This window comes from Lissotriton vulgaris, chromosome 1_2, assembly GCF_964263255.1.
Source record: "Lissotriton vulgaris chromosome 1_2, aLisVul1.2, whole genome shotgun sequence".
NCBI lineage: Eukaryota > Metazoa > Chordata > Amphibia > Caudata > Salamandridae > Lissotriton > Lissotriton vulgaris.
In genome coordinates, this window is record NC_141686.1 from 145,369,218 (window position 1) to 145,392,927 (window position 23,710).

The 23,710-nt window shown below is 46.3% G+C and overlaps 1 protein-coding gene across 2 annotated transcripts in view; it reads right to left on the reverse strand.

The window, feature by feature from the left end:
- Positions 1 to 23,710, reverse strand: part of TMEM140 (transmembrane protein 140) — a 135,186-nt gene that overhangs the window by 18,404 nt on the left and 93,072 nt on the right. The window contains exons 3-4 of one of the 2 annotated variants that reach the window (XM_086953005.1): positions 3,016 to 3,151; positions 2,005 to 2,135 (exon numbers count right to left, since the gene is read on the reverse strand). In XM_086953005.1, the coding sequence (XP_086809131.1) occupies positions 2,005 to 2,135; positions 3,016 to 3,151 (267 nt within the window). The remainder of the gene's footprint in view (positions 1 to 2,004; positions 2,136 to 3,015; positions 3,152 to 23,710) is intronic. The other variant, XM_086953006.1, reaches the window with a different exon arrangement.

The following is a 23,710-nucleotide window of genomic DNA, read 5'->3' on the forward strand; positions in this document are numbered from 1 at the left end:
AATGTAGATTCACAACTTACGCACCATCTAGAAGGCCATACCCTCAAAATTATTACTGCGGCTTTCTACGCATTAAGAACGAGCAGGACTGAAGCTCTTCAGCACTGTCCGGCTCACCACAGCGTTTCTCTTGGCTTTATTATTCACATAGTAACATCTGGCGAAAGGGTGGCTCTAACAGCATATCACTACGTTACAGATGTTCACATGGAGTAAATTTTTTAGGAATGCAGTGGTAGCCGCTTTCTTATGCGAGTATTTGACATACTTGAGTGGGACACATTGTCCACCCCTGATTTCAAAACAGCTTTAGCCGTATGAAATTGCGACAGATATCCGGTTAATTGGAAGGAACTTTTTTGTGCCATCAACACAGTACATACTGGCTTTTCTTACGCAAAGCATAAATAAAGATTGCTGATGGGCGAGGCCTGGATTCCTGAAGAAAGAAGTTAGTTTTATACTGGGACATGAAAAGGTGAAACTACTTAGGTTAAGAAATGAGAGGGAATATGTGAGAGGACCCTTTGTCGTAGGTTATCTGCAAATATGGCTCAAAGGGGCTTGGCCAGCAGCCAAACTAAGTAGTGTCCCCTAGACTCCCTCAACAGGCAACCACAAGAAGGGTGTTTAGTTGAATGCAAAGTTGATTCTACTTCATCATAGCTTAAATTATGTGCAACTAACTGTGGCATAGTTACAATATTTGCTCCTCCTTTTCTATTTATTAGCTAAGCAGTGCCCACTACTGAGTTGTAAATGAGTACCGGAGAATCTTCTGTGGTCGACTTAAGTCCTGCTGAAACTATTTATATAGCACACACTCATAGAACCTTCGTGGCACTGATCGAGAATACATCACATGGGAAAGTATGGCTTGTCATCACTCAGAGAATATACCTACGCAAATTGAAGAAACACCCATGTTTTTAATGCTTTCGTGAGTTTCAAGAGGCAAGGGTCTCTACGAAGGGATTCAGGCAAAGGTCTGGATTCCAGCATTTGACGATGGAGTCTGAAACTGCTGGTCTCTTTTCCTTAACGTCCTACAATTGGGGTCAGAGGTGTGCTTGAGAGGCCGAACAAAAAAGTTCAGCTAGGTACATATCGTCTGAATCTCACAATAAAAAAAGAAAACAAAAAAAAAATGTAATTAAAAAAAAAAAAAAAACACACACACACACTAGTCAAGTCCTGGTATATGGCCTCTTCTGCAGTTGCCATGGACTTTAAAATCACTACTTCTGAAAGGAAATTAAAAGGATTGTCAGGTAGGAAAGATGATCCCATCAAGACAATGCCCGAATCAGATGGGCAGCGCCGTCCTGGACCAGTGGGAGCCAGAGAATCGTTTCTGAGAGGCCTCTAGGTACAACTTTGACGCGCAGGTCTGGCTCAAAGAGGAGAAATGTTCTCTTAAGAACTGACAACTTTGGAAACATTGGCCACTTTGGTGTACTGGCTTTCAAGAGAAAGTTTCCTATCAACACAGATGCCCAAACAGCATTGGTGAGTTTTGAAGAGAGACCCATTATCTAGGATATGAAGCTAGTTTGCGAATGTGGGGATTTTAGGAATTGTGGGGGAAAGTTTGAGGAAATGCCTAGACATCCATCACCCATTCTGTGAGACGCACACATTCAAATTCTGGCGACGAGCTGCGTCTGGCAATCCTCTTGATTCCTGTGAGCCCAAAGATCAGGAGTGTGAAATTTGTATAAATGTAAATACGGGGCCGGGCAGGTTCAGGTGGCCTAATAATCAAGATCATGCCATCGATGGCGTTAAATGCTGCTCACCAATCTAATAATAATAAAAGCACTGAGGCACCACCACTGGCCACGCTCTCTGACTAGCACCCAATGCTTAGAGTCTGCGCATTGACCTTTCGGTGTCTGGGCCTCAGTTTTCAAAAATATCTCGAAGTCTCTTTAAAACCCTCATGGTGTCTTCCTTCATTGACATGGAACTGAACTTTTTTATTTTTTTACTGGTTCTACTTACCAAGCCTTAAAGAATTGCAGATGCAGCAACCCGGCTGGGGCTCTGTGCCCGACGTGCGACCCCGAGGAACGGCTTCCAGGCAGGACGGCAAGGCCAACCGCGGCCACCGGAGTTTCTGTCGCACTGCACACCTTAAGTACAGACAAACAGAAGACAGTTGTGAAGAAAGAGCGAAGTCTATGCAGAGATAGCAGAATAAATTCACACGGTGCGAGCCAGTGATCGCTATATACAGAAATAATTCCAGATCTAACTAGCTTTCTAACAAAGCACGGCTGTGTGATTTGGTCCCACAATGCAGTGCGTGCACTTGACCAGGCCCACCAATCAAAAGGGGCTGTAGCTGCAGCGTTGCTCGCGTACGTACATACGACGTTGGGGCATTCACCACAAAATACGCTGCCTTTTGACCAATTTGTGAATTGTGACAAAAAGCTATTTGGTGTTTCTAGATCAAACTGGCTGTTCAGGAGAGTTGCAATGGCTGCGGATTACCAGCATAGTGAATTTAAAGAAGCAAAAATTCTACTTTCATAGTGCAAACTTACCTGCTCGAATATAGAAAGGATTTTTGTCTTCAGTGGGACTGAACTTTTTACTGGTTCTACGAGATTCTTTTATCGCCATTTGCTGATCAGATCTGAAGTATCCAATTTTCCTCCGAAATTCTCTGAAGGTGCATGACCCTCCGTTGTCCACCATTTATCGTTCTTGTTTGCTACGTGTTTCGCTTTCTCAACTTAATTTTTTTTCTAAGACTCTAGGTTTCGCCTCTTTCACCCTCTTTCTCGCCCTAACGCTCCCCCCGCATCCCTCCTTCCTCACCTTGATGTCTGTGCAGTTTTGCGATTGTTCACATTCTCTGCTTTCAGTTACACACACCCTCTGCCAGATACCACATCTATTTATCACATATTCGGTTCCAGAATCATGGAGAGTTCAGGTGCCGTCCGATATCTTATGCTTGAATTTTAGGAAAAAGATTTAAAAATATCGCAACAAACTACTTACCAAGCCTTCAAGAATTGCAGATGCAGCAACCCGGCTGGGGCTCTGTGCCCGACGTGCGACCCCGAGGAACGGCTTCCAGGCCAGGCAGGACGGCAAGGCCAAACGCGGCCACCGGAGTTTCTGCCGGACTTTACACCTTAAGTCCAGACAAACAGAAGAAAAGTGTAAAGAAAGAGCGAAGTCTAAGTAGAGAGAGCAGAATATATTCACACGGTGCGAGTCAGTGATCGCTAAATACAGAAATAATTCCAGATCTAACTAGCTTTCTAACAAAGCACAGCTGTGTGTTTGGTCCCACAATGCTGTGCGTGCATTTGACCAGGCCCACCAATCAAAAGGGGCCATAGCTGCAGCGTTGCTCGCTTACATACGACGTTGGGGCATTCCCACAAAATACGCTGCCTGTTGACCAATTTGTGGATGGTCACAAAAAACTAATTGGTGTTTCTAGAGGAGGACGTCTGTTGGGCCGCCACTTTCATTGTTTTCTCTAATATTGTATTACACTAATAATATATATGGCATTACTTACAATTTGTTGGCATCATTATCACTATTATTTGCTGCTCTAATTCGGCAGCACGCGAGAGGCACCCCTTCCTTGTCTTTGTGTGGCGCATTGACTAAGTACAGATTGATATAACTTTATTAGTGTTCGTGCGCTGCTCTTGCTATGATTCAGGTACTATCTCTCTTTTTTTTTTGCATTCTTAAATAGCGCAAACTTGACCTGACCAAAAGGTAGTGGGGCTCTTTACACGTGCACCACTCACATTACACAAGTTTACATTCACTGTTTGAGGGATGTTCAAGTTATTTGCCCAGAATCACAAGATGACTTAGAGATTCGAACCTGGTACACCCGTTCTAAAGTCGGCATCTCTAGCCGTAGCGCCACATCCTTCTGCCCTTTCCTACCAACTCCAACATTCAGATTAGGCATAGTGTTATTTTAGCCATGTTGCACAGCAGTTGACTGTTGACAGTGTCATAGCTGATCTGTTTTGTTTTGTTCAGCTATGTTTTTTTGTTCAGCCATGTTGCAGCTGCGCTGCTGTTCAACACGGCTAAAAAATATTGATAAAGCCAATAAATCTCGCATAGGTAAGGCTATTGTTTTGCCAATGCTTGTTTACCCTTTCCCTTTTCCATGTTGCTTGTTCTGTCCCTCCCATTGTCTGTTTACTGCCACCCTCCTCCCACTGTCCAGGTTGCTCATCTCCACCCATTGTAAGAAAATAAAAGGCGCTGTGGTGCGGCCAGCACTTTCAGTTGTGCTGCAGGGCAACAGCACTGCTCTGCATTATGTCTAGAAGGCAATAGCAAAGTCAATAGCGTTTGCATATGCAAGAGCTGTTTGTTTGCCAATGCTTGTTTTCCCCACTGGCACAATCCTTGTAGACACAGCATCTGACTGTAAGAACAGGGTGTCCCTGGGAATTGAATGCCTCCTCAGACAACTGAGGGCAGGCGCATGACTCGGAGCCGCTCTGTCCAGAAAATCCAGTCTCGAGAAGCAAATCACAAGTCTACACAGATGTCACTCAGCATCTGAAAAATATACACCAGTGGGGGCGGGTAATAACGAACTTTTCCAACTGACTCAATGTCTTGGGGCAGTTTGACACAGCTCTGGCAAGGTACCTCAATCCCGCCCTCCTACAGTCCTGGTCCTTACACAGAGTTCTGCCATGCACTTCCATCCTGCATGCCTAACACAACCAGGACCAATGGGCAGCCTCGACAATGCACATCAACAGAGCGTCTCTAGATGTGCAAGGAACCACTCTGAGCTCTCCCAATGCACTTCAGCCCTACCATCCGTATAATACTGGGACTCACAGTAGGCTATGTACTTCTATTCCAGCACTCCTAAAAAACTGGGACCCACACAGCTCTATCACTGGAGAGGTGTGGTGCAGCGGCAAGAGTGGCTGACTCCGGAGCGCAGGGCTTACGGTTCGATCGCCAGCAGCAGCTCCGCTCAGCATCATGTGACTCTGGGCAATAGCTCACTTTATCTCTCCGACAGCCTCCAGCCTCTGGATACCTTTAGTGGTGATAAGTCGCGCTTTACAAATCTGGAATTGTAATTATTATTATGGATGTACATGTCCACTAGCAATTCTGTGTGATGCTTCCTCATAGTGCCTCTACGTCTTTCCTGTGCAACTTCGATCACTACAGGCATTTCCCCTGCATACACAAACACAGCATTTTAGGACTGTGTTCCCCTCATTATAGTGCATCTATATACGTCAGGGTTTTAAGTGGGCAGGGTCCCTCTGTGTCTCAGACCCAGTAGTACTTAGGAAAAGGGAGCCTGAGACGGGTCCCTACAGAGACCTGTATTCAAGTCCTTAACTTTACTGGAAAATACACTGATCAATTTATGAACAATGAATGTAAAAATCTTTAAGGTAATCCATGGCAGCGATTTACTTCCTGTTTATATCTTGCATATTTAATGCTCTTACAGAAGGCAAGAATATGTAAGCAATTCCCAGGATGTTGTATTACTGTTTTTTTTAGTAGTATACTACTCCAATATAGTGCATACTTTGAACTTAGTCGCAGCCAGGTGTTTACAACAGAGCTCCGGAGTGGATGCTGAAGGCAGTGCGAGTTTATCACAGCACCAGTTAGTGTGTCAAAAGGTGTCTTGATTACATAGTCATCAATCCTTGGCTTCTCTGTAGAAAACAGACAGAGTAATGGTCACTTATTCCAGTTGCAATATGATTTTGTGCAAATATGTGTGAAAATACTGACATAGCGAAAGTAAAAGAAAATGCAGTGCTTACAGGTAAGTGGAAGCATTTATGTGTTTGAGGGGTGGTGAGGTGAAGAAGATGCAAGGAAGTGCATTCTGGAAAGAGTGAAAAGACGGTGCTGAAGAGGAAAGAGATGAGGTGTAGGATAGGTAGAAGGACCAGCGTCCTGCTCTCCTGTTATTGTATCTTCCATTTTGTTGTGCCTGCAGCCCGTCCCTCCCCCTACGCTCCCGCCTCCCAGCTCCCCCTCCGACCCACGAGTCACCAGGAACAGCCCGGCTGAGGAACCTCTGTGACCAGCCTGACTCCGTGTGAAGCTGTCGCTCCACCCTTCCTCCTGAATCCCATAGCACTGTGACTGGTATCGTAGCGCTGCTCCCCCACCACTGCCACACTTTAAATTTATTTATTGCAATTACATTGGCATAGCGCTCCGCATTGCTTTGTGGCCCTATAATACTTATACTGTGCACGCTCCGCATTGCTTTGCCTGCTGTTGACCTTATTTCACTTGTGATTGCTTTCATATTTAATTTATTGTAAATTGCGCCCGTGTGTTCCACCGCCAGATCACATCACAGCGTCCTGCTCTCCTGTTATTGTATCTTCCATTTTGTTGTGCCTGCAGCCCGTCCCTCCTCCTACGCTCCCGCCTCCCAGCTCCCCCTCCCACGCTCCGCCCCCCTCCACTCCTCCATTTATGTCAGAAGGAGCTACGCGCAGCGTTCATGCGCAGCGTTCACGCGCAGCGGCCGCGCCCCATTCGCGCCGAAGGTGCACCAAAGGTAAGCCCGTCTACGCCCATCCGCGCCCAGCGCCTGTCCCCCTGGTCCCCGCCGCTCCCAACCCTCTAGAATCACATATGATGCCGCTACTCTCCTCGCCCTCAACCCCGGACGTACACCACTATGATGCGAAGCCACTCCAGGACATACCCATGGCCCTTTCGCCTGCCTCTCCTGCAAGTTCAACTGCTTCAGAACCCTCACCAAATCCACGCCCCCCAAACACAACTCCGACTCTAACCGCCTAAAGTGCATCCTGCTCAACACCTGCTCGGTCCACAGACATGCAACAGAACTCTGGGACCTAATCGACACTGCGTCACCTGACATCGCCTTCCTTACTGAAACATGGATGAACACATCATCAGCTCCCGACATCGCCATAGCCATACCGGACACTTACAAGATTATCCGAAAAGACAGCACCAATCAAACAGGAGGAGGCATCGCCATCATCCACAGAAACACCATCAAAATCACAACCAGCTCCGACGACAATCTTGCAACCGCCGAACATCTCCACTTGCAGATCCACACCGACCCAAGGACCACCCTTAGAGGCACCCTCATCTACAGGACTCCAGGTACCCGCACTCAATTCAGCGATGACATCACGGACTTCGTCAGCCCACACGCCCTCGCCTCCGAGAACTACATCCTTCTAGGAGACCTCAACTACCACCTTGAAAACAAACACGACAGCAACACCACCACTCTTCTGGACAACCTGGCCAATCTCGGACTCAAACAACTTGTTGACACCCTCACCCACACAGCCGGACACACGCCCGACCCTATCTTCACCTCCAGCAAGCACATCTCCTTCGATCGCACTACAGCTCTCCACTGGACAGATCACAGCTGTGTTCACTTCAGCTACAAAACCACCCTGACCCACAACCGTCCACAACCTATTCCTCGGAGATACTGGAACAAAACCACCACCGACCAACTCCTCACATCACTCAACCAAAACCCCCCACCCTCTCAATGGACCCAGACCAAGCGGCCACCAACCTCAGGCAATGGATCACCCACAGTGCTGACGAATTAGCACCCCTGAAAAAGCACCAGATGAAATCAGCCAGCAAAAAGGCTCCCTGGTTCAATGATGAACTTAAAAAATCCAAGAAGCTATGCCGCACCCTGGAGAAGATATGGAGAAAAAACCCAACCTCAGACAACATGGCCTCCCTCAAGACAGCCACCCGCAAACCCCACCAACTGATTCGATCCGCGAAGAAATCAGCACTCAAGAATCGTCTCGACAACAACACTCATAACAGCAAGGAACTCTTCAACATCGTCAAAGAATTCACCAACCCCACCGCAGCATCTAACGACATCACTCCCTCCCAAGACCTCTGCGACGCGTTATCCTCCTTCTTCTACAACAAAATTGCCGACATCCACAACAGCTTCGCCAATTCTCCCAGCGATCAACCCTCCCCACCCCCCTCAGATCCTACCCCGCCAACTAACAACCTCAGCGCCTGGAACCCAATCACCACTGAAGACACCATTCGCCTCATGAACTCAATCCACTCTGGCTCGCCTTCTGACCCCTGCCCCCACCACATCTTCAACAAAGCTGACTCCATCATCGCACCCCATCTCCGTGATGTCATCAACTGCTCGTTCAACTCTGCCACCTTTCCAGAAAGCTGGAAACACGCCGAACTCAGCGCCCTTCTGAAGAAACCCACAGCAGACCCCTCTGAACTTAAAAACTACCGACCCATATCCCTCCTCCAATTCCCGGCCAAAGTCATCGAGAAAGCCGTCAACAGCCAGCTCGCCGCCTTCCTTGAATCCAACAACTCCCTTGATCCATCTCAATCCGGGTTTCGAGCCAAACACAGCACCGAAACGGCCCTCATTTCAGCGACTGACGACATCCGAGCACTCCTGGACAACGGAGAAACAGTGGCCCTCATCCTACTCGACCTATCCGCCGCTTTCGACACAGTCTGCCACAGCACCCTCATACATCGCCTTAGCAACATCGGCATACAAGGAAAAGCCTTGGACTGGATCATCTCATTCCTCGCCGGGAGAACTCAAAGAGTCCGACTTCCCCCATTCTACTCAGAAGCCACCGAAGTCATCTGCGGCGTACCCCAAGGATCCTCACTCAGTCCCACTCTCTTCAACGTCTACATGAGTCCTCTCGCCTCCATCGCGCGTCAACACAACTCAACATCATCTCTTGCGCCGACGACACCCAGTTAATCCTTTCCCTCACCAAAGACCCCAACACCGCCAAAACCAATCTTCACGAAGGCATGAAAGAAGTAGCTGAATGGATGAAACATAGCCGCCTTAAACTCAACTCAGACAAAACGGAGGTGCTCATACTAGGATCTTCCCCCTCAGCTTGGGACGACTCTTGGTGGCCTTCCGCTCTGGGCACAGCACCCACACCCACAGACCATGCACGTAACCTTGGCTTCATCCTAGACTCCTCTCTCTCGATGTCCAGACAAGTCAACGCCGTCTCGTCCTCCTGCTTCAACGTACTTCGCATTCTCAAAAAGATCTTATGTTGGATCCCACACGAGACGAGAAAGACTGTCACCCACGCACTGGTCACGAGTCGACTGGATTATGGTAACACACTTTACGCCGGAATCATAGCAAAATTACAGAAAAAACTCCAGCGCATCCAAAACGCGTCAGCGAGACTCATATTAGACATCCCGCGCCAAGATCACATCACCGGACATCTAAAAGACCTCCACTGGCTTCCCGTCAACAAAAGAATTACTTTCCGCCTTCTCACCCACGCTCACAAGGCCCTCTACAATCTAGGACCCGAATGCCTCAACACTCGACTGTCCTTCTACAAACCCACCCGCCAACTAAGATCGTTCAATCAAGCCCTCGCCGCAATCCCGCGCATCCGGAAATCCACCATGGGTGGCAGATTCTTCTCCTTCCTGGCTGCCAAGACCTGGAACTCACTCCCCACCCACCTCCACCTTACTCAGAACCACATCTCCTTCAGAAAATAACTTAAAACCTGGCTATTCGACAAATAATGAACCCCTAACCCCTCCCCTAGCGTCATGAGACCCTCTGGGTGAGTAGTGCGCTATACAAATGCCCGAACTTGAACTTGAAGTGATTGAAACACTCCGAAGACCACTACCCCTTCCACAGGGCTTCCTTTATTCACAGTCGTAATTTCAAAATTGAACCATTTGTTCACTTTTACAAAAAGAACATTTTTGCTACTTATTTGTCTTGAACACCTAACAACCACTGCAAAAGCCTATATTTCTGGCTGGCTTTAGGTGTATACCAGTTGTTGTATCTAGATGCAATAACAGAAAGTACAGAGAGGAACAAAAATACCCTCTGTTGGCACACTATGGAAACCACAGAAATGTAGTGCATGTGTTTAAGTCACGCCCTTCATTACATAGGGCACATAGATGTTTTAAGGCATGGGAAAGTAGGCTTAGGCCCAGGGCCCCAGCCTTTCAGCTGGGGCCCACTGATAGAGCCAGCTCTGTTCTACAGAGAGTATTGCCCTGAAGACCTTAAATGATTCTTAAACAGATTGTTTTAAATTCCGTTTTCCTGTATTTTCTTTTTAATGTGGGTGATGTGTGAGAGTCTATTACAGACAATTTTCAGAGAAATGTTGTGTTTGTTAATACTGATATCTATGTACGCAATAATACATGTGTGCATGAAAATGAAATTGAATCACTGTTGTCAAAATCACCCAAGATGACCTCTCCAACAACCCAGTGTCAGAAATAGGTGGTCAAGCAGGCCCTGCGACCTAGGCATCAGGCAACTTATTGACAGAACATGGGTGGGATGGCATGTAACCAGAAGAACAAACGCGTAAACAGGAAAAACCCAGATTAATCCAACAGATGGACAGAGACACCACACTGGTCCTGGGAGATTGGCCTCAATAAAACGCACATGGCCAGAGGGGGTGCATTCCCAAAACATCATAAAGTTAGATGCCACATGATGTTAGGAACACTCAGCCAATCAGGACACAGCATATGCGGTGATCACACGTTCTCCATGCCGGACATCTCGGCATGTTACCCACTGGCCCTCATTGTGTCCACGCAAGTTCGATGCCCACCTACCTTTGTCATCAGGTGGGCCCACATTCCTCTCCCTAAACAGGATCTATGAATTGTTTTACGATGCTCCAAGAAATGTATATAAAGGCGTTCAAAACGGTTGTACTTTGAGTCGGTCCTCAGACCCGTTTCTGTATGCTGTAGTCTCGGCCGCAGTGTTTAATTAAACCAAATGGTACTGTTTTGCCACATGCCTCTTGTCTTTGTTTTTTCAAGGTGAATTTCTATTTGAGCAACATTTTTGCGAGCCAGATAGGAGAGATTGCTGCTTCGAATCCGAAGGCAGCTGAAGGAAAGGACCCCGCTCTGATGGATTCACATATGCGCAGTAAGGAAGATGAGCAGACGCCATTGATTGAAAGTTCTGCTGAATCCGCAGGGCAGAGGTCAATCCTGAAGCCGCCACCAGTGGATAAGAGACTACATCTGATCCTTAGTACCAGCACTGGTGCATGGCAAACTAGGAAAAAGAGCAAAAATTTGACATGAGAGCCCTGCCACTGACTGAAATCTGACATATTGCCTATTTTATGAGTCCGAACTCAGTAGTCGCAATGCGACCTCAGGGGCAATCCCGTGAAGGTCACCTTTTTAGGTCCAGCGTAAGCGTACGACCTCTTGTATACTTTCGTATACTTCTCTTGTAGGCTTAAACCTATCTGATTAGTTTGTTACAATATCCTTTACAAATCCTTGCCTGCTAGTGGTCAGTCCTGCCTCTTTGTCCCTCCTTTTCTCTTTCTTTCCTCCCACACAGCAGGACTAACTACTGTGACATTACACTTTGACATGTTCATGTCTTGTTCGGGGGACTGTTTTTTTACTTGGCTCCTGCTTGTTTCTAGCAGAGCTTTCCTTTTCATTTGCAGAGCATTCTTGCTCTGAGCTTCCCTTCCCTACAACACTTTCTGTAAATTGGGCTGTAAATCGCACTGTTATCGCCTTCACATTTACAACACCCAAGCCCCACTTGTGTTTTATTTTTATTCCTGCACAGCCACAGCCCATGGAGGGTGTTCCGGTGGGGCAGGAAGGCGGGGCGGGGTAGGGGCAGGGTAGGGGGTGCTAAAAACCAGAATATGGATAATTGGAGGTAAGTAAACAATTTAATGAATAAAACAAATTTCGTAGCGCACACTGCATCGCATTTTGCGATGCAGGGCGCGCTACGAATTTCGTTTTATTGCGCTTCCTACCCCTGATGAGGCATTGAGGAATTATAGTAAAGAGCCAACTGTAAGTGTCAATAATTTAATGCTCTTCTTCACAAGCATTTGTTGGCAGGGTCAACGTGCACCGAACTTCTTTCTACTGTAATTCTAATAAAGAAAAATAGAACAAATGCATGTTTCAAAGCTCAGTACAAATTGTGCGTGGCTGAAGTTACCACCTCGGACCGTGTTGTAAAGTGAACATGTTCCAGCCCTGGGCCTTTCAGTTGACAGCCTACTGCCCTGTGGGAGTTGAAGTCTGTGTGCTTCCATTGAAGCAACTGGACTGAGGTGCCTTCTTTCGTGTGTATGACGGTACAACGCATACCGTTAAAACGCGTTCCTTTACGACGCAGTTTTAACATCTCAAGTCGTTACAACGACTCGCGTTGGGGGGGCGCTAATAGTGAATAGTTTAATTTACTATTCCAACACCAGTCCCCGTGGATAGTAGGGAAGGTGTTGGATGGTAAATTAAACTATCCCCTCTCCTAGAGCGCCCTCCAGCGAAAGTCGTTGTAACGACTTTCGTTGTTAAAGCTGCGTCGTAACGGTACTGCCTTGTACCAGTTACGTTGTAAAGGATGTTTCCCCTTCTTTCAGTTAATTGCCACAAGCGACAGGTTCACAATTTCTGTTGTGTGCCTAATTTTAACTCAGTGAAGGGGATTCCACCTGTAAATCCTAGGCCCAGGATCAGCAAACCCACTATTAAGTCATGTTTCAAATGACAAAGTTTAGTAAGGTCTGGCACACTGTGTGCGGGAGGGGTAGTCGGGAGATGCTTGGATGCTGATGATGGACATGATGTAGCTGACCACAGACATGAGGTAAACAGTCTTTTTCTGAACTTATATTTTTGCATCCTGGACTCTGACAAGGTGGGCGGGGAGATATTTAAGTAAAGTTAAGGAAGGGGCCTGTCGAAATCACAATAGTTGATTTTCTCATTGCCAGTACTTTACTTCTTGGCAGATTATTCATTCTAGAACCAGTATTTGCAGTGTAAATGACAATGCCTTTTTGTTTATGTGTTTTGAAAACCTGCAAACGGTGCTAAATACACACTTTCTACTTGTAGTCCTTACTTTGGAGAAGCAAGGCTGGCAGTAAAAGAGGCGCAGTTACTGCCAGCCTTGCTTCAAGTAAGCAACGACTATAAGTACAAAGTGCATGTTTACGCACTGCTTGCCGGTTTTTAAAACACATAAATAAAACGCATTATCATTTACAATGCCAATAGCTCAAACTCTCACAAATGCGAGACCTATTGCATTGCAAGCTTGTTTCGATAGTCAGCATGCTAGGAAATGTGAAGGTTGTTAGTCGCGTGGATCGTTGGGCATGACACAGATACCATTCTTGTCCCCTGGGTGTGATACAAGGGTGAGGCCTTACTGCTTGGACCCCTGGGCGTGATGCAGATGGTACGCATAGACCCTGAGTGTGATATTGGGCCAGCACCTTGATCTTATTTTTTAGTCCAAAAGAGTTCTCAGTGCTACCGGTTTCTTAACATTGTTAGTATCTGAAAGAAGTGAGAGGTGTTATTCACTTGGACCGCTGGGAGTGACACAGATGGTACGCATGGCCACTAGGTCTGATATAGGGTGTAATTTGGACATTAGAGAAAATGTGGACTTTGGAGAATAGAAGTAGCTTGTGCTTGGCAAAGAAGGGCCTGTGGTTGTCAAGTTGTTCCTCAAATTCCGCGTAAATTGCTCTTACCTTTGTCCCAGAGCCGATATTGACAGACTATCAGGCTCACTTAGTTCTGTGTACCGTGCAAAGCCCCCCATCATCATCATCTGGTAGCATGCGCTAAGGAGCGGGCTAAGGTTTCTTTTCTTTTTTTACAGTCATCAATTTTTCTCTCTTTTTCTTCGTTGTAGTTATTAATTGATGCATTCTTGATGTTGGTAAATTCTAGCAACTGCATTTTTTACTTGAATGTTGTGTTTTGTTTATGACTCAATGAGCTCATGAAGGTGCCACAAATTCTTACATTTTTCCATGTCTGCTATTTTTCTGCTGAATGCTCACGTTTTGAACTAAAAATTTCACTTTCTTTCAGGTTGTGACCCTTCATATGCATGTTGTGTTTGAGTAATGTCTATTCTGATGCATCAATATATATATATATATATATATATATATATCGCACATGCGATCAAGGGCCCACGATCCCGAAACGCGTCTTGCTGCTGCTGTTTACCTGCACCATTAAAGACATTATTTGATCCCTAGAAGCTAGACTGTATCAGTCCCTTAAAAAGTTCCCAGCAATCATGGAGTCGCAGCTAAAGCACATACAAACCACGTTACACACGCAGATTTAAAAAGTATTGCCGCAAATGGCACGCACGCACTAAGTTAAACACGGTCCCCTGGCCAGATGGGGGAACCATTGACACTGACATAAACGAACACATGAGACCATACATTCGGACCAAATGCGTAGGGCAAAAGAAGGCCAGGAGAAAGGCACTGTCAGAATTATAGGCCATCTTTGAGGAGGCCCAGACCAACAATCCTATCATAGAACCCGCAAGTAAGGCATCCGCACCTCCCCCACCATATGTAGGAGTGGACAGCGGTACAAATAGTGGGAGTGAAGAAAGGGTCTCCAGTCCCTGGGATCAAGGAGCAGTAAAAACTAAGGTAACGATCAGAAGTAAGCTCTGGTTTCCAGGGATGGACAGCAATATGGATGAACAAGCATTCACAAAGCCAGTAGGTCTCGCCTTTGGGAGCTCATAAGTGTTTAGCCAGAGCGATCGGCTTTGATAATGAGTTTAAGCTATGTTGTAGAGTAGTGTGGCTTGTGTGCAGCATCTTGCAAACTTATGATAAAAAAAAGTGTTATAAGCATTTTTGTTAATTTTCTATAATTAAGATGAGATTATGTATAAGTGAATAAGCTTATAAAAAATAATTAATATAAAAATGTTTAGTGGTTTTTCTTTTTTGGGAATGTTGGCAACGCTTGCCTGCCTGTTCTAAATGGTTGTTATAGTTTTTGGGGGTTTTGGGTGGTTGGGGGATATAAACAAAGGGAGGTAAGAGGTTGGGAAATAGCATGTGCATTATAATTTGAGTAGCAAACAGTTATTAAGGGTGAATTAACAGATGCCAGATTTTGAGTGCACTATGTAGCTATACAAATGGCTGAAATATGAAATAGACAATTCAATAACATAATACTTAATGTCCTTTGTCTTCCACCTGGTGCTTTGAAAAGGGTCATGATATGTCATGTTAATGCATAAACTGGATAACAAACGAACCCTCGCATGAAGCTGTTCTAGGAACAGCCCCTTATGCCTCAGAGGCTCCTGCTACAATAAAGAAGTTCTCTGTAAGTTATTCCTCCTTGCCTGAGAGTCTGATGTGAGCTTGACTGGGTCTACATAAAACACACTGGGGTTTTGAGTGTGAGGAGCTGGGGCACTGGTGGGTACAGAGCGTGGAAATCTAGGGGTACACTGATAGGATGAGGTGTTGTGAGACGCATGGAAGGACAGGCACTGTGGCCTGGGTGGCTTGGGAGGGGGAGTTACACATGTGGACTTCTGGTGTGGAGAGCTCGCACTCCTGTGGTCCGTGGGGGACTTCAACCCCTTTAACCAATTGAGGAGTATAGCCCAGCACCTCCCAGTAGATGATGCACCACAGCCTGCTTTATGCTGCAAGCTCCTGGCTGGACAATAGAAAGGGTCTGCTCTTCGGCCTTCAGAAATATCTCTTGGCCGAGCTCCAGTTTCCACCAAATGATGTAGGTGGGTAAATAACCAAGTAGAGAGAATTGCCTATATAAACCAATCCAGTCATATAAAGTGCTACGCCGGTCCAGACCATTGGCCCATTCAGCGTTGTTAGTGCAGCATACCCCCTCCAGAACCAAGATCCCTTTGCATATCTGAAGTGATAAGCATAAATTGAGGTTAAATTGGGAGGCCTCATCAAAGTTTGCTTTGGGTACAACATTTTGTGCTTTGCTACTGCTGAATGCCAAATATAGGCATTGCCTTCCACAAGAGTGCCTGGGTGCCCACTGCCCGTAAGAGATGTGCCACTTCTTTCTCAGCCATGGATTCTCTGGTTTCGTCTTCCCACTTGCCCCAGCATGGTTAACAGTTTTGCACAGTTTATGGCACTCCATTGACTATAAATAAAGTTTATCTGGTTTGTAATGTTAATTACAAAAATACAGCATTCAATAACATAAATACAAAATAGCCCTTATAATAACAAGCATTTGCAATGCAACAGGTCTCGCATTTCTGAGAGTTTAAGCTATTGGCATTGTAAATGGCAATGCCTTTTATTCATGTTTTAAAAACCAACACGTAAATAAAAGGCATTGTCATTTACAATGCCAACAGCTCAAACTCTCACAAATGTGAGACCTCTTGCATTGCAAATGCTTGTTGTGGTTTGTATCAGCATACGGTGTTGATGAAGGCGGAAGAGCGGGACGGTCTGGCGATACTCTGCGATGCTGAGCCTGTAGACAGCTATGTGAGATGGCAAAGTAATCACTTTAGGAAATCTGAGCAAATCCCCAAACCGTCAAGTAGTGATATAAATATTCATGTGATTAGAGGGAGGCTGGGGGTACCCGAGGGCTTAGTGCACCAGGTCACACATTAGGTGCAAACACTTATTTCCATCTGAAAGGGGTGCTCTATCCGTTGCTTGATGAGTCCTGTGGAGTAGGCGTGCCCCCTTTGTTCTAGGATGAACCACTCCGGATTGTGAGCCCTTGGGGTTTCCGTCCTGGTGTGAAATGCTGCCGGGCTTCACCTGTATCTGGTGTAATATCTCCTCACACTGAGCGAGCCCCTCCCACACCTGGTATTTCCAGCAGATCACAAGTGCCAGCAGCAGCCGCTGCTCCGCTTCCTCAATGTCCTCGCAGACTCCTCCCTCCCCCCCCAAGGTCCCCAGAAATGTGTCTGTCGGCTACAAAGATAGGAATGTCCGGTGGTGACGCACACAGATGACAATTGACAACTTAACTAAACAGCATGTGCAATCGTCCCTTCCTGTAAATAGTGAGGAAATACAGGGCACAAGTCCTAAACCAGAAATGAATGTGTTCTTGTGTACTGTAACTGGTGCTCATGTAATGTGCTCAAATACCTTCGGGTCGAGTCCGTGCTATATAAAACTGCAACAACAACAAAATAAGTAACAAAATCACTGACAGGAGAAACCTTAACGTTTTATATAAACTGATTGTTGTTAGCCATTAGCGTTAAGGACATCAATCTAAGGTTCGATTGGGACCCATTTCAATATTCGTCTTTATTTACTAGCGGACCTGAGCACCGGGAACCCCCGGCTCAAATTAAGCACTGTTCCTGCCATCATTCTGCATGGTGCTGCTGAGAGGTGCCAGGCAGTGCGGCCGGGCTCCCGAGCCTCTCCAGCCGGTGCCAGCGGAGCCCAGGGAGGTACCGGGCAGACTGCTCCTGCCTCTGTAGTTCTCGCAGTACCCCGGACCATGTCGGGAGCAGCCGCTTGTCATGTTCGCAAGTGGGGGCGGAGTAAATAAAATTGGCTTCCTCGTTGAAGAGCAGTCTCTGAGTCCCAGGGCTTCGGGAGGGAGCTCAGCATCGGGAAGAAAACCAAGAAAGCGTTTTTAATTTCACTAAAATTGGAAATATAGCTTCACTGGCTCTCTCTCCCCCTCTAATGAGAACCAGACCAAGTCCGATGGAGCAGAAGTGTTTTCTCAAGTGCTCTCTGTAGACTAGGCCGGAGAGTAGAAAGCGCTTCATGCCAGCTTCCCGTCCAGTAGAGAGGCGCTGGAAGGGGCTCACAGACAGTGAGAAGTGTGGAGTCAGCACTCTGGCAGGGCCGGTAACGAGCTCTAGTAAAAGGGGCTCCTTCCTGCGTACGTGCGGTTCCACCCCCACCAACAATGTTTGCAAAGGCCTCCAGGGGTCACTGGAAGGCCTCGGAGTGGATTACTCTGGATATGGCTTGAGTGCGTGTCAGAAATCTTTCAAAAAAGATCAGGAAGAGGCTGAAGGTGGGAGGGCGGGTGCAGGGGGAGATACTCTCCTCTGCTACAGTGGCTGGCAGCAGACGTTGGGAGGGAGAGCCCGGCCGGGGTGGGTGGGGGGAGAGCTGCACTCCCCGTGCCCCCCTGCTCCTCCGCTCTCTGCACCTGCTTCACAGTTGTGGTGAAGAATTTTCTTATCTGCTTGTTAAAATAAACAAGTAGATAAAAAAAGTCTTCACGACAAGCCGCAAAACAGGCCATGGTGTCCGGAGGGGCTGTCCGAAAAACGAACAGGGTGGCACCCAAAAACACTCCTTTCCATTGGGAAGCCAGCGTTTTTTTAGAGGGGGCTGGGAGTACAGGCATGGGTGTAGGAAGTGTGGGGGACGCGGGGGACTTATCCCCCCCAGATGTTGGAGTGGGTGGACACGGGGGTGGACAAGGGTGAGGGGGACGAGGGGACAAAAGAATTTCCCCTCTCCCATTTGTTATTCGCAGAGCCATTAGTGCGCGAAAGCGCTACCTAATGGCCCTGTACTTGACCTGTGACCTCACCTGCCGGCAGTCAAAGAGGCCACCCGCCCTCTGCCCTTTGTTATTCTGCAGTAAGGCTTGGCCAGTCTGGGAAGGGCAGAGAAGGAAAAAAAACGTGTCTCTTTTCCGTCATGCCCAGAGAAGGCAAGGACAGTGTCCGCTTCTCCTGCTCTGCTCTGGTAGCTTCCCTCCTCCCCCCCCCCCCTCTCTCTCTCTCTTTATTCCTCCATCTCTTTCTGTCTCTGTCTCGCTTATCCTTAAGTGCTGATTTCAAAAGACAGCTGTTACATACTCTCTCTTGCCTCTCCTTTTCTTCATTTGTTCCCCCGGGAAATGGATCCAAAAACGTGCAGAACACTTTGGCTGGAAACGTCCTCATTTTCTGACAGGGTTCTATTCCAAAGTACAACTTCGGGACGGAGAGAAAAAAGTATCAAAATAGGAAAAATAATTAAATAACCAAATAAAGCAATACAGAGTGGTCAGCAGACAGGCCAGATTGTTATTTACAGTACGCACCTTAATGCTGCTTTACAGAGTTTTCCAGTGAAGCGCTACTTTCTTTTTATCTTCTTTCTTTGAACAACATTGTTTTGCCAGGGTGGGGAAGTGCACCATTCCTAAAGGGACTGCAATACCTGGTTGAAAGGTGGACTGGAAAACGTTTAATATGAGCTTTTTCAACTGTTTTAAATATTTTAGCCTATTAAATGTGTACCGCAGCTCTCTGTTGAGGGAGTTGGTCTTTTTTAAACCAAACTGCTTACATGTTGTAAGGATATAAGCAATGGACATTGAAACGGGTCCCTTCCTGGTCCTGTAGTAATGTCCTGAAATTTTCAGGCAAAACCACTTACTGATTTCTGAAAAATGAGTTTAAAACCGTTAAGGTAAATATGTTGTTCCTGCTTACATTTCACATGCTTTGCTCATCCTTGCATTCAGTGTTTGCTTTTTACAGGGTGTGTTACTTTTTTTCAGGAAGCACTTTACTCTTGTCCAATGCATTATTTGAATTGAGTCTCAGCACAATTGGGTTGTAGCTGAAGGCAGTGTCAGTTTCTCCCAGTGGGGCAGTATGGTGTTCAGTAGGGGAGAGGATGTGGCGCTCTGGCCAGAGCTGCCAACTTTGGAACTGGAGCACCATTTTCAGCCTTCATGACCAGTCCACCAGACCACCCTCCTGACAGAGCTCATTGAGACCTTACACCTTAGAAGGACCGATAGACCTTAGAAGCCCTGTTGTCTTAGCACCAGCAGGTGAACCCTAACGGTGGCAAGTGTTACTTAACCTTGAAGGCCGGTCCACCACAATCCATGCAGTTCACCTCCAGTCTTGCGAGCAAGCATACGAAGAAGCACACACTAGAGCGACAGTGACCCTGTCACTGAGGTAACAAGACCCTTAAGGGCCAGTCCACCTCGTCCATTGGTACCTCAATTGGACTTTTTCAGCACTAGTAGTGCAACTTACCAGGGGGTTGGTAATGTTGGATTTGCATGCACATTAAACTTAGGGGATGATTATAATGGTGGTGGGAATGCCACACCACGGCGTCGTTGACAGTCCCACCGCCATTGATGACTGTATTACTGCCCGCCATATTACAATGGCGGGCGGGTCCCTGGCTGTCAGAGAGACCTATCTCCACGCACACTTCTCCCTTCCATAGGGAAGGTAGATGGCTGGGATCCTTGTTTCTTGCAGAAAGGAGAGAAAAAGGTGTATCTGCTCTTCAGTAAGGATATACAATGCAGAAAGGGCCAGAATAGCCACTCTGGCATTTCCTTTGTGGGCTGCAAGCTAATGATGCTTAATTTAAGTTGGTGTCTGCAGGTGAGGCGCAACTGTATTCTTTGTTAGAGACCGGTACATTATTTAAACCATCAGAATGTAAAAGCAAACAAGAGAAAGGCATCAATAGTTGTTGGCAGTAGAAGGAAGGGAAATAAGGAAACGGAGAAAAAGGAGAAAGCAAAGATGAGAATGAACGTGGAAGAGTGAGATAATGTGGAGGGAGAGTATGTTGGTGGATAAAGGAGGCAGGAGATGAAATCAGATAGACAGCCTTGGTATTTAACAACCCAGCTCCGCCACGGATATCCTCACTACCGTCCCTTTAATAGTGCTGCCCAAGTCTCCATAACCACTCCCTGATGCATTTAAATAGTTATATAGCGCCACTCATACCAGTCCAGGGTGTCAGCACTTTACATCATTCACACTACACAGAGGCAGTCAATCATAGGTGTGTAAATATGTGTATTGGAAATGTTAAATAAAACTACAGGGTGTAGGAGTCACATATCATCCATACTTGTAGATAGTAGTGCTTTGTCTGGATGTTGGAAAGTGGGTTAATAGTAGGGGCAAATGTATATCTGTCCCTTGCAATAAGGACACTACCTCAATATATAGCTCCGTACCGGTCTTCGAAAATTATTCTCATGCTCAACCCTTGGTAGCTTGGCTGTGAGCAGGTATGTAAAGCATTTAAAAACACCAATTCAGTAACTAATTAAGACACAACACACAATAAAAATCCAACACCAATTTATAAAAATACAAAATATTTTTCTCTTTAAAATTAAAAAAAATCCAATGCAGGGAACTGGGAATATGACTTTTTAAAAATTTTGCACAATATAGCACATAGAACATATATCCCCTTTTGGTACATCTGGTCACGCTGGACCTGCTCAAAGTCAAAGTTTCAGGCCGACCAAGATGAAGCCCTGCGGGGCTTCTCCGTGCAGTAGGTCTCAGTCAACGTTTTTACCTTCTGACTTAGAAACTGTTCTGGAGTTTTTTTTCACGGGGTCCGTCGAAGCTCTCAGCCAGCCCTGATTCAGTGAGGGTTCGCCGGCTTGCCTTGCAACGAACTCCCGGTACAACTTCTGGAAGTCCAACTTCCGGCGCTTTCCAGTGGTACGAGCTAGGGATGCAGGCTGGCACACAGTTGATGGTGGGTGGCTTGGCTCTCATGGTTGGCCCCAGTCAACTTATCTAAGTTCAGAATTAGATATGTTTGCAGAGCTTTTTCTTGCAGGGTCCCTCAATGCTTTTCACTAGGCCGGTTTCGGTTAGTTTGCTTGAGTTTTGCCTACACCTGATTAAACTCTGGAAGTCGGACCAATGGAGCTTTTCAGCGGGAGGAACCGGGACGGCAGGCCAATTCATGGTTGATAGTTGTCGACTTGGCTGGCCAGAGTGAGTCAGTCCACTTACTGAGCTTTTTACCAAAGTTGCTCCAAACTTCTCCAAACCTCTGGAACTTCTTCCTGAAGTTTTCCAAAGGGTCTCAAAGTGTCCAAAACTTACTCCAAAGGTCTGGAATCTCCAAGATGGTCCTTGAAATGGACTTCAGTTACCACAATCCACTTGGACAAAACCCTTTCTAATTCACTGGTAGTTCTCCAGGCTGGGGATTCTTGGTGGTCCAGTTGTGCTCTGTTAACCTTCAGCTTGCAGGGAGTCCACTCTTTAGTCCTTTTGAAGCAAGGTAGTTCATAGGACTGTAATTCCAGATTGTGCAACAGGCACAATCTTCAGTCCAGGGCCTGGTTGGTTCAAATCAAACTCCTCAGCAGGGACACTTCTTCTCCCAAGTTTGAAGCAGCATCATCTGAAAGGCTTTGTCCCTTTCAGATACTTATTCCAAGTTCTCTGGGTCAAAAAGGAGGACACTCCCGTCCAATGAGGCGCAGGGAAATGCTCCAGGGTATGACCACATCCTCTAAAGTGTGGCATTATTTTCCCAAAGAGAGCAGAATTGCTCCATAAATTCATCATGGCTGATTTTCCAGCAGAGGGAGCAGAACTAACTAAACCAGCCTACAGGATGGCTTCATCTACCTAGGTCCACTTCCCTTACATCTGGGAATTAATCCTTAATCCCCCGATCCGGCTGTGGGAGAGGTGTAAATGAAAGGGATTTTTCCAGCTTGTCTTCTTCTCTTGAAGAGCATTGTTTACCACCCCTCCCCCTGGCTCTGGCATTCCTATGCCTAGCAACCTCTACTCCCAGACAGGCCTCCTAACTCTAGGGGTCATTTCTCACCTCTTCAAACAGCCAGTCCAATCCACTTACCTCTGACAAATCAAGGCAGGGCGCTAGAGGGCTGAATTGTGGCTTGCAGACAAGAAAGTCTTATAACTTCTTGTCTCTACATTTTAGAATAAATTCAATAATACCACATTGTTGCATTTATCATTAACATTCTTCCGAGTCCTTTAATCCTAGTTGTATGGCTTTCCTTTCTCCAGTTATTAATTAATAACCTCTTGCAATGTTAACCTATAGGCTGGGGATCTGCAATGGAAAAATTAACTGGCCATTTTCTCCAATACCAGGGCCTATATAAGGATCCTCCTTATACCTACAGGACCCCCCCCTTGAATACATAAGAAAGACTTTAGGGGTTCTGATTATATCAAAATATTGCAGATCCTCACTTCACGGTGCTCCTAGCACAAAAGGCGATTTTGGGAAGCACTATAGTACAATGTAGGCAGTGAAATGTGCAATTTCACTAAACCCAGGGCATATAACACTCATTTTATAAGGGTCCTCCTTGTAGATACCTGACCTCTAACCCCTGGGACATCTAGGGGAACCCCTGGGGATACCTAATATGCCCCAACATTGTAGTTTATCAATATTTAATTGCCCCAAACCCAAAAGTCAAGATTGGGCACAATTTGCATTTTAAAAGGCAGTTCTCCAACACGGGCCTGCTTTTAAACTGACCTCAGGCTACACAAGTGCAGGAAGGGCTGCTGGACTCTAAACCACCATGCCCTAATATATATACTAGGGATTTAAAGGTAGTTTCAATCCATGTGCCCTATTATGTACTAGGGCCGTATAGGAGAGGCCTTGTAAATCATGGAGGTACCCAAACCCATAGTGCACCCTATTGTATGTAGGTGTTTTTACTGTATTTTGTAAGTGTCTCTTTCAACATAGCACTGGCCCTGGGCCTGGTTAGTCAGAGGCCAGGGTCAGTCAGAGTGAGGTACCACTAGTACAAGTCAAAACAAAGTTGGGGAGTGCCTAGGGCACAGATGGCTTTGCAACACTAGAGAAGCACAAACCCAGAAGTTAAAACATAATACCATGGTTGGCGGTTCTCTTTAATAATCAGAATTGATTTCCATCCTAATTAACCCATTTTCCAACCTTAAGATAATTAAAGACTGGGTAAAAATCATAACGTTGTAATCTATATCTTGCAGTTTTCATGCAGCTCTTTGATGACG